This window comes from Tamandua tetradactyla, chromosome 24 (genome assembly GCF_023851605.1).
Source record: "Tamandua tetradactyla isolate mTamTet1 chromosome 24, mTamTet1.pri, whole genome shotgun sequence".
Lineage (NCBI taxonomy): Eukaryota > Metazoa > Chordata > Mammalia > Pilosa > Myrmecophagidae > Tamandua > Tamandua tetradactyla.
Genome location: NC_135350.1, coordinates 42,744,338 through 42,755,728, shown reverse-complemented (window position 1 = coordinate 42,755,728; position 11,391 = coordinate 42,744,338). Strand labels below are relative to the sequence as shown.

General features: G+C 41.1%; 1 protein-coding gene across 1 annotated transcript in view; it reads left to right on the top strand.

Annotated features, from left to right (window-relative positions):
• Nucleotides 1-297: 297 nt before the first annotated feature.
• Nucleotides 298-11,391, top strand: part of CDS1 (CDP-diacylglycerol synthase 1) — an 86,866-nt gene continuing 75,772 nt past the window's right edge. The window contains exon 1 of the mRNA XM_077142956.1: nucleotides 298-977. Coding sequence (XP_076999071.1) covers nucleotides 861-977 — 117 coding nt within the window. The 5' untranslated portion in view covers nucleotides 298-860. The remainder of the gene's footprint in view (nucleotides 978-11,391) is intronic.

The window sequence follows — 11,391 nt, the reverse complement described above, 5'->3', positions numbered from 1 at the left end:
TTTGAAGGAATTCTTTCTAGCTGTTGTCAATATATCTCAGATGACTGCGAGTTCTTCCAGCCCTCACAGTAGCTTTGTGATTAGTTTCCAAGTTCTCACTAACTTGCAAGCACCGTGCACATCCCTCCTCCACCTTCCTCTTCAGCGAGAGACTGTCCCACCTTTGCTCAAAGCCCCCACCTGAGTGCGCCCAGAGAAGGGGCGGGGTCGTGGGGCGGGGCCTCCTGACGTCAGCTCTCCGGGAGGAGGCGGGGCTGTGGGAACCGCAGTGCAGCGCAGAGGGGCGGGGCAAGGGCGGAGCCTGCGGCGCGTGACCTGGCTGCGGGAGGCAGGAACCGCGAGAAAGGTGTAGGGGTGCCCTGACCTGCCTACTCCCGAGTCCAGCTCGGGAGGCGGGGCGGGGAGTGGCAGGGTTGAGGCACGGGCGCCCCGCGGAGCGCTAAAGCGGGTCACGCTTCCTCCTTAGCTCCCCGCCCCACTTCTCCTTCTACCTGGGCCTCTGCGTGCAGACGCGCACCTGGCAACCGGCGGCCGCGCTCCCCCGCGTCCCCGCCTACCCCGCTTCGGCTGGGCGCCCCCAACCTGCCCCCCATCTCGAGGGGCCCCGGGCGCCCGCCCCTCCGCCGGCGCCGCGCTCGCTGAAGGTGGCCTCGAGCGCTCGCTCGTTGCTGCCGTTTTGGGGGTGACCCGGCGCGGCGGCTGAGGTTCCGAATCCACAGTGGAGGGGTGTTAGTGGCCGCGGCTTTAGCCGGACCGCGAGTGCGCGGTCGCGGGGTGGCAAGGCGGACCTGCCGGCGGGCCCGGCGCGCGGCTCGGGTTTCGGAGAGCTGGAGGCCGCCACGGCCACGCGGGAGCGGGAGATGTTGGAGCTGAGGCACCGGGGAGGTTGCCCTGGCCCCGGGGGAGCTGTGGCGCCGCCGCCTCGCGAGGGAGAGGCAGCCGGCGGTGACCACGAAACCGAGAGCACCAGCGACAAAGTAAGTAGAGGCGCACACCTGCGCGCCCGCTGGGGCCTGATTTGGGCCGGGACACCTGGGAGTAAGGGTGGGGCCCACGGAATGTCTGGTGTAGGGGCGGCCACCTGCTGCGCCTTCCTCCCGGCCTGGCTTTTTTCTTCTTTTCCCAAGTGGGGTCGAGAACCGGACCCCAGAGATGTTGCGTTTCCCAGGACAACCGTGACGACTGCCCCTGCTAGCTGGATGATTTGACATTGGCAGCAGTTTAACTTCTTCCCATTCCAGCCCCCTCCCTGGGGCCCACGCTGGAACCAGGTTGGAACCCGCACCTTAGGAGCTGCAGTTTTGCATAACTGCCACCTCACATTTCTTCTGGCAGAGGGAACTAAGTTATGAGGACTGAACTTAAGACGTGCATCTTCGTTCTAACATGTTATTGAATCCTGACGCCGGAGGCTCGGCTGCCCTAGCTACCCCATCAGCACTTTCCTTTGTCCTTTTTCGATATACTAGATTTTGAAGATTTGAGAGTATCAGGCATGTGACACAATTGTTATCTTCCAGCTTCTTTTGATTCCACGGCAAACAGTGCAGTTCTTCTTCCTACCAGTAGATTTCATTTAACCCGACACGTTAATTCATGACGGGTTTTCACTTCCTTTTCTAGGTTTTTCATTTCCCTTGCTTCACATTATAGAACAAGTAGATGTAATACTACTTAAGTGTTATTATATTTAAAGCTAAATACAAGTCAGATTTTTAGTATTAATGAAGTGGTGCAAGTAGGAACTTTTGAAGAGCAGTTTTATGACCTTAAGGACTGAGCGATTTAGGGAATTGGGCAAGAGAATAGTGTTCTTACAAAACCTCCTGTTTATAAGGTTGCATTTTATTCTAGAAGCTCCAAGCACTTAAATTGTTTCTCAAATCACTCCTTTTTGGAAGCAGGTATTCTAATTACTCTCATGAAGTGAATTGCTCAAGGTCGAGGCAGTGACCTTTTGGAGCTGGAACCTAGGTTTGTGTCTTTCTGATTTGTATCTCTGCTGAAACTTAAGTGCAGTTCTGATTGGAGAGGGCTCCACCTGGCACTTGTTGATGAACTTGGTGTAATCCAAGTGATAGAGCCTAGAAGGACAAATCATACAATATGCATGAAAAAAATATACTTTAACAGTGATTTTAGGACTGAAACTTTAGAATCAATGGAATAACAGATTTTTTTTTTCCTATTCTTGATAGTGGGTGGAATAAAATGAAAGTCTGATAGAGCATGTGTGTCAAGGAATTATACAAAATATAACCGTTTCAGCTACTGAAAGTTGAAGTTACAAAGCTGGAAACAGTGGGCCAAAAATAGTTTTTGTGAAAACTGCCTTGGATTCTTGACCAAAAATAGAATTAATTAGGTTGGATTTTGTTTTGTTTTAGTCCCAGTGTAGTTTAGAATTAAAGAAATACCAACTTCCCCATGTTGACTTCCTTAACTAGATGCAAACAAGGTTTTATTAAGAGAAAACATGTACAAGAAGCCATGCAACAAATGCTTTTTGAATTAATTTTGCCGTTTAATACCCTAATTTATGTAAAATGGAAACTGCTTAAGTGGTCTGAATCATTCGAGCTGCAGTCTCTAGCTTGTGACGAGGTTCTCACTGCATGTTTTTTTATTTTTGATAAACAATGTACTATTGGTTTCCATTAATACGTATCCAGCCGGGTTTTGTTTTCTGAGAGTAGACTTTTCCATATGTAGTCTATCTTTTTTTTTTTAGATTTCTTAGACAATAAGAGCACTTTAAAATTGTGTCTAAAATATTGCTGTGCTTTTTAGAATTTATCACAAGGCATTCTTGACTTGGCAAGCTGTAAGACATTGAACTCTATCCTCTGTCCTTTCTTATCAGGGTGTGTATTAGAGTTGTTCTGTATTTCCAGGTCAACTGCTATTTTAAAATCACTTTGCACATTGGAGACTGGTTAATATATGGTCCATTTAAACTCGCAAGTACCTTCTCTCTTCAAGTTGCAGAAAAGGGAAAACTCTTGGGGAATTACTGAAAGAAGTGGAGGAGGTATATTCTGCTATCATAGTACCCTCCCATGCATTGCCATTTTGTAGTCTTTTAATAATGGTATTATTAACATGACATTCCCATTGTGTAGAAGCTGGAGACTTATATGGAGAGCAGGTTCCAGCTCCAGAGAATTAGCAAGTGAAAAAAATGCCTCTTGCCTGCAGGGGAATGCTCCTGATTGGTAAATGCTGGAGTGGTACTTGAACTCCAAGTGGCAAGGGCTAACCCCTCAAGTAACACACCAGGAAACATTTGAGTTATATTTATTTGACATCTGTACAAGCCTCATTGTCAGCATAGCAGGCATGATTGGACTCTAAATGGAGTCAACAGGACAAGCTATAAAAGGTAGGTAAGGATTGAGCTTGGAATTAAGAGATGTATGGGGCTCACCAGGTGGATCAGTGTTGGGGATGTACCTTCCAGCCAGAGGGTGTGTGGTACTGTTTCTTGGGTTGGCATTCTAGTCACAGGGAATAGTTTAGTATTGCCATAACATGCATAAGCTGGTGTATGTTTGGGAGGTAGGTTGGGAACTTGAGTCTTGTGAAGGAGGTTAGGCTTTACTCCAGGGGATCTGGAAAGCCACTGAAAAGTTTTTGCAGAGGAGCCATTAGGTTATTATTCTGGTAGGAGTCTGGAGAAAGTATTGGAAGGGAGCAGACACCTGCTACAAAGAAACCAGATAGTAAGAGATTACAAATGCTATAGATAGGAAATGAGGAGGGTTTATAGTAAGTGTAGTAGGGACTGAAACTGTGAGGGTTGGGAGAGAGAATGTATGTTTTAGATGATGGTGTTGGGGCATAGAATAGGGTGGTTACAATAAGACGAATAAAAGAAGGGTCTGCGGGAAGACACTGTTTGACAACGTAAGAAACTTTTAGGAAAGAAGCAGTTTTGCAGGTTAGGCGTGAGCTCAGGTGGATTGGGTTGGGCTAGTTGTGTCATTCTCTAAATTGGAAGGTTGAGAAAGGGAGTTGATGTGAGAGGCAGTTCAAGGTGGGGTAGAAGCTGAAACTAAAGGTTAGCATTGGAGATGAATATTTTTTGTTAAGATAGAGAGTGGGAGAACTCTAGACAGAGCCTTGGGAAAGGTCCATGTTTAGAGCAGGGTTGGAGATGCAGGAAAGGAACCAACATACAGGTCCTGGGAGCTAAAGGGAGAAGGATTACTTAAACAGTGTCATCAATGACATATAGAAATGAGGGCTGAGATATGTAACACTGAATCTAGCAAAAGACCTTAATAGAAGCCAGCTTTTAGGTTAAGAAAATTCCGAGGTAAAATGTTGGTTATGTCAGGAAGTGACAGTGAAAAGGAATACATGACAGGAACGGGAGAGGACAAGAGGACCAAGTGAAGATTTTCTTTCTCAGGAGATGTATTTGATGGAAAGAAGTTGGGGAGAGTGAGGGTGAAGCTGTTGAAGATAGGCAAGCCTTAGAAAAAAGAAAGTAGACACAGGATGGGGAATGAAGATGATTCGAGTGACACAGAAGTAAAGAGGGATGTATGCCCCTTCCCTGAAAAAAGAAAAGCAATGGAGTGTGGATACAGAAACATTTTGAAAACCTTTAGAGGGAAGATAAAAGGGCTTGGCTGATGTCTTCAATTTTCTCAGTAAAGTAAGGAATCATAGAACCATAGACTTTGAAGGGATCTTAGAAACAACTTTGTTCAACCCAGTCCCTCTATATATTTAAAATAATAAGTTTGCTCGAGACTGTGGTGGTGGTTGTCCAAAATGACTTGTAACAAGTGGCAGAATGTGGGACTGAACCCCAGTAATCTCTAGGATTATTATATATCACTCCAAGTGTGACTAGAACGTGTTTGAAGTGTTGTTTTTAGGAAGTGTGATAAGTTACCATGATGCACCTAATAGAAGTAAAATAACACACATTTGTTGTATACCAAATTAGCATATTTCTGTAACTCAGTATTATTAATAATCCTAATAATTGATGTTTATAGAGTGATTTTAGACCTCGTAGTGTACTTATACATCTTACTAAATTTGTTCCTCACACCTATCTGTGGCAGGAATGTCCCAATTTTGTATGTGAAAATAAGAAAAGCACAAGGAGTGAGGGGAAAGGACTTGGAGGGAATGAAGATAGGATTGAAGTGGCTGGCCACGACTCTAGGCAGGCTAGGGAGATGTTGAGCAATTGGAAGTGAAAGCTAAGATGATTTACAGGACGTTGGCGAGAAAGGAGTGAACCTTGAAGTTGAGGGTAGTAGAAGGGAGAATGAGGACGTAGTGGGGTTTCAGGTAGGATTCCTGATGTGCTTGTGCATGGTGCAGCTACGTTGGAATGGGTCTTGTTTTAGGAAGTAGAAGCGGAAAAATCCCGTCCGTTAAACATCTGCCTTTCCCCATTAGAGATCTGTATGGTTTCTTTCTTAAGTATTCTGTTTTTATATTTGTTAAATAAACTTCTAATTTTCAAGTGATTTAGATTTACAGGAAAGTTACAGTAATAAAATTTCCATGTAACCTTCAGCCCATTTCCCCTAATGTTCACATCTCCCATAACTGTGGTACCTCTGTCAAACTTATAAAATTAACATTGGTATAATATTAATAACTTATTATTAATAGACTACAGGCATTATTCAGATTTCATCAATTTTTTCAACTCTACTTTTACTATTCTAGAATACCATACTGCATTTAGTCTTTATACATGCCCTGCACTGCTTTACTTTTTTAACTAAACCTTATTTTGCTTCTGAAAATTATTTCTTCCTTTTGTCATAGTTCACTGTGGGTTGTCTTGATAACATCTGCGGATGTAGTGAGCATTTCCTATATTTTTTTCATTTAGATCTAGGCCATTAATAATAAAATATTAATATCAGATCAAGATTTCTAGAACAGTTTTTAGATTGATAAGCTTAAATTGTTGAGCAATTAAGTCAATAATAATTTTCCTTGATGCAGCTTTCAACATTTGCAATGTTTTCGTTTTATATAAATATAACATTTTTCAAATGCTAGTTCCCCAGACTTCAACACCCCAAACTGGTAAGAAGAGCTGAGTTTATGGCTTACTTCAGTGAGGAGAACATCACTTTGTGTCTTGAAGGAGGGAGAGGCAAGGTTGCATTTTATGGAGAGTTGGAAGCTTGGTTTAAAGGCGGCTTTCCATGCTGGGTAGGAGGATTTGATTAGGATTGGATAAAGGATCAGTATGTGATAGTTTAGGAGTAGCAAGATGAGTATTTAGAGGGAAGGAATTCAAGGAGTTTTAGGACAAGTTTGTTTGTTGATACTTCCTTTTGAAGATTGAATGGGTCTTTCCTGGAATAGTAACTTCATGGTAATGAAGACAGTGGACTACTAAAGTGGCATTAATGTAGAGAGTAAACTATGACAGAGTGAAGGAAGGGAAAGCCACGGGGGGATCAGGAGAGGGGATAGTTCCATTCTCACACACTTAAAGTATGATGTATGTTAATATTTGGGATTTCTGAAGATTAATCTGGTATTACCACATGAATTTTTAGTTACTATTTATGATCTTGACTATAGAGAAATTACTTTCTTATTATTTTGAGAAATGTTACTATAGGTTGTTGTTAGCAACATCAAGCTTTGGATGTGACTGCAGTGGGCTTTTTGATGTAAACAGTACTTTGTCATAAATGTACTAGAGAAAAGTGGGACATTCATAGTTCTCTGGATATAATCTCATAAAGAAAAGTTATGATATATGTGTATGTAGTTGATTATTCTTTATGTGCTTGTGTACTTATATATACTTTTTTGTAAAACAAGACTTTAATATGTTTGTATATGGATGGCACAACTAAATACAAGGGTCTTGTGTGTTTGTCTTCCTTTAACTTTTCTGAGTTTGGGTATATCTTCTGAAAAAAATAAGGGTCTCAATTCAATATAAAGAACATTGGTCATTTAAGAATTTACAAACATTTTTCCCTGGGCTTGGTTTAGTTTTGTGCATTCAATGCAAGTTTGTTGGTTGCCAATTAAATGCTAGGCTCTGATTGAATGTCACCTTTTTTGTTTTTTTATACTCTGAATCTTTGAGAACGGGGTGGAGCCAAGATTTGTTTTTTGCTCAACAACTAATTGTAGGATATACTAAAATCTTGGATTGTGGATCTGGGAGGCATGAAATAAAGATAATAATGCCTTGTCATTGTAAAGTAATTTATAGTTTACAAAATACTTACATATGTATAATGTCAATTTGAATCTCTTAACAATTGTGTATAGACAGGGAGATAGCCCATGTTTATACCCAGATATACTAATGTTTGAAAACCTAAATACCCTGCCTAGAATCCCACAATATTTAGAGCTGGGATTTACCCCAAATTATCAGACTGAAAAATGTAAAGGAGAAATTAAGTTTGTGTTTCTAAGTCTATAAAACTAGTTAAGACATTTACTTTCTTAGGTTTTTTTTTTTTTACTCTGTTGTCCTTTGTTACTGCTTGTGTGAATTTGATTGATTTTGATTTGACCTTTCTGCACCGATGAATTGTTGGCATTGAACTAGAAACTTTTATCTGAATTCTGTGATTTCAGGCACATGGGTTTAAATCAAACAAAAACGTTTCTAGTATTTACTTGTTTATTTTATGATTGATAAGGAGAAGAAATCATTAGCTTTTATTTTATTCTATAGCTGTTTATGCTTTGATTCATTTAGTTGGGAAAATTTTCAGATCTTATTAATAAGTATTATTTTGTATTTTGAAGTAATTCCAAAAAAGTAGAGAAACTAATTTCATTAATGACCAGTTGGTTGTTGCTCAGTCAGGAGGTATGCAAAGTTTGTCATTCTCAGTATTTACAAATCTTCTTACCCACAGAGAGGTCATAATTATTTTTCATGTCATGTCATTAAATGTTTGACCTTGCCAGAACTACCAAGTCTTTAGCATTTCTTTTAAATATAAAATTTGAATGCACTTGAAAGGAAAAACAAGGATCCAGTTCAGTGTAGGGATCCTTATACCTACGGAAATTTTAGGCTCCCTTTTTGCAGACTTGGCAGCCAGAGAAGCGGGGTTGCTTTTCTGCTTACAGGGTATGGTTGCAATTCCCTTTATTTGCCAGGAACTTTGGCCAGCTATTTAAGAGCTTTATGTAAGGCAGACAAAGCCAATCAGACTTCGGCATCTGGCTGGTTCAGGTGGGACCAAACACCTTTGGTAGTTTAGACTTGGCTCGCTGCCACCTTCCTGTCTCAAGCAGGTTGTTAAAAAAAAAAAAAAAAAAGAAGGAAAAAACGTTGTGAGGCTGTGGGACAAAAAATATTTATTGAGCCCATCTGGGTTTCTGGGTTTTAACATTTTATCTGATATACAAACATCCAGATCTGGGAAACAAATTTAGATCTTTGTCTTTTCAAGTTTTTTTTTTTTTTTTTTTTTAATCTTTCTTTTGTTTTTGCCCACTTACTGTATTTGTACCTCAGCTGTCTCAGGGTTGATCCCTGGAATTCAGCATGTGGCAATTTTATTTATAATATTTTTTCTTAATCTTATTTTTTATTAGAGAAGTTGTAGGTTTACAGAACACAACATGTATAAAATACAAAGTTCCCATAAACCACCCTATTATTAACACCTTGCATTAGTGTGGTACGTTTAACATTTCCTACATTCACTTAATAGGTTTATAACATATATTTATATTCTCAAACAGTATATTGTTTGGTTGTGATTTTTTTCCTAGCTTTTTTTTTAGCTTATTATAAAAGTTTTTAAAATCGTGTAGAAAAGTTAAAAGGCTGGTACAACAATCTTTAGTACAGCCAGCATGTGAAATTTAACAATTGTTACAATTTTACCAAATTTGCTTTATCCTACCATGTATCTATATACAAATATTTTGTTGGTGAACCCTTTGAAAATAAGCTGCATACGTCATTACTCCCCAGTGCTAGCAGACACGTCTCTTAGCACACACGTGTCTTAAAATAAATCTCTTTTAAATAACCACAATATCATTATCATATCTTTTAAAAATCACTCATTTCGTTATCTACAAATTAGTCCATATTCATATTTTCCCATTTGTCATCAAAATGTCTGTTATAGATCTCTCCCTTCTCCAGCCAAACTAATATCCAATCAAAGTTCATACATTGTAGGAAATATCCAGGAGCAGGTAGCTCCTATACTTGCTTTTCCTTCAGAATGTAGGTGGGGCAGAAGAGCTGCAGGCATTATTTCACTTAGTCCTGAAAAGATAAAGTAACTTTGGAGGCCTAATAAGATCTCAGGTAAAATGCAAATTTGTGATGGAAGTAATATTTCACATTTGAATAAAACTCCTCAACTTTCTGAGTTCTGTTGTATTATCCCATGGACTTTACCTTTACCTTCAGGGATTTTCACTCCTCATTTGGAATTTAAATCTTACATGGATGAAATCACAAGACAGTATGATTTTAATGTAATGAAATGGGGTGTCAAGAAGGAAGATCAGAATAAGCCAGAAATATCAGGAACTTCTTAAAATGGGCCTTAAACTTAGACAGTATTTGAAAATTACAGATAGCGTTGTAAGATGGGAGGTAGGGATGGGAGGGAGGGAAGCAGGAGCTGAGGTGTTGTAGTTTGGGGGAATCGGCCTGATAAGATTGGGTTTGTGAGATGACCCTCATTCAGCACACTCACGTGGTTGTGGTTGAGGTGTGCCAGGAAAGAGACCACGGTGGGTGAACAGGTGTGCCCGGCAGAGAGGCATTCTGCTCGGGGAACACGCAGAAGCTGCTCAAACTGGGCTGACGGGCTCTCCGGTTAGTTTTCCATGGCTGCTGTGACAAATCAGTGTCTTAAAACAGCACAAACTTACTGTCTTACGGTTCTGGAGTTTCAGAGTCTGAAATGGGTGTCAGTGGGCCCAGATCAAAGTGTGGCAGGGTTGTGTTCCTTCTGGAAGCTCTGGGGGAGCGTCCATTTCCCTTGTCTTTTCCAGCTTCTGGAGGCTGCCCACATTCCTTGGCCCCTGATCCTGTCTTCCAACTTCAAAGCCAACTTCTCTTTCCGTCGTCACATCTGCTTTTCTGTCTTTGTCTTCTCTTTCACTTATAAGTACGCTTGTGGTTTCGCCGAGTCCACTTGAATAAATCAGGGTTTCTCTCCATCTCAGGGTCAGTGATTAGCAACCTGAATTCCATCTACTCCCTTAATTTTCCCCTTGTGTCGTAATTTATTCACGGTTCTGGGATTGAGGCTTGGACGTCTTTGGGAACCCATTATTCTGCCTATGGCGGCCTCCCTAAGGAAAAGTTTTCTAGGTATCTAAACTATGAGATCTTAAAGGTAAATAGGTGCTAGACAAACAAAACCAGGTTGCAGGAGGAAGAATTATAAATAGAGTGAGCAGCATAGCAAAATAGATTAAGAACAAGTCTAAATTGGGATATTTAATGCAAAATGAGAGATTAAAACTCTGTTCACACTCCAGGGAGTGCAGGAAGTTCAGTTCTACGTAGCATGGAGTGGGAGGGTGGGCATGACCAGAGCCCTGGAAGGAAAGTAAAAGGAGCTGGGTTTTTAAGCCTTGATGGGGAGATCAGACTTGGTCCTAAGCAGTGGGGAGCCACTGAAAAGTTTTAAATAGGTGATCGATGTAATCATGTTTGCTTTTTCGTAAGGCATGTCATACACATTGGGTTTTCTCAGTGGGACCCACGGTGTGGTGCAATGCCTAATCAGGACTATATGGTGGTGTGCTGGGCCAGCCAGTTACCACTTTCCTTCAGTGGTGTCTTAGTTTGCCAGATATGCAATGATAAATACCACAGAATGGGCTGACTGACTAGAAAGTAATTCAGCTTAGCCCCCTCCCCAGCACAGATAGAAGCAATTCCTCCAGCTCTTCATTTCCTCTCCTGGGAGAAAGAGAAGGAATCTATGCCTTTGTGGAAACAAAGAACAAATGAACAGAAAACGCTGAGAAAACTGAAACCAGCACACAGCCTAATAATGTTCTTTTAAGTAAGAACTGTTGAGCATGAAGATTTAAAAAACACTCCTTGTTTCAGGCACAAAACTCTGTGTCACTTGAGAGTCTGTGTGGTTTTTGTTTCCCTGATTGCAATTTTAATGCCCAACTGAGGTCGAGGGATCAGTGTGAACATCAAGTATGAACCTCCACTCAGAGTGAAGAAGCTGACCCCTTTTTTTTTTTAAGTCCAGGAAAAAAAAAATGCAGGTGATTTAATATATTATCCTTTTAAATTCCAAACTCCTGCTTAGTTGAGAGAGTTTTACTTTGGAGCCCTCGAGGATCTTGAATAGACCGGATTCTTTTTTACCTGATCCCCATACCTGTGTACTTCCTCCTGGTTCCCATACAGGG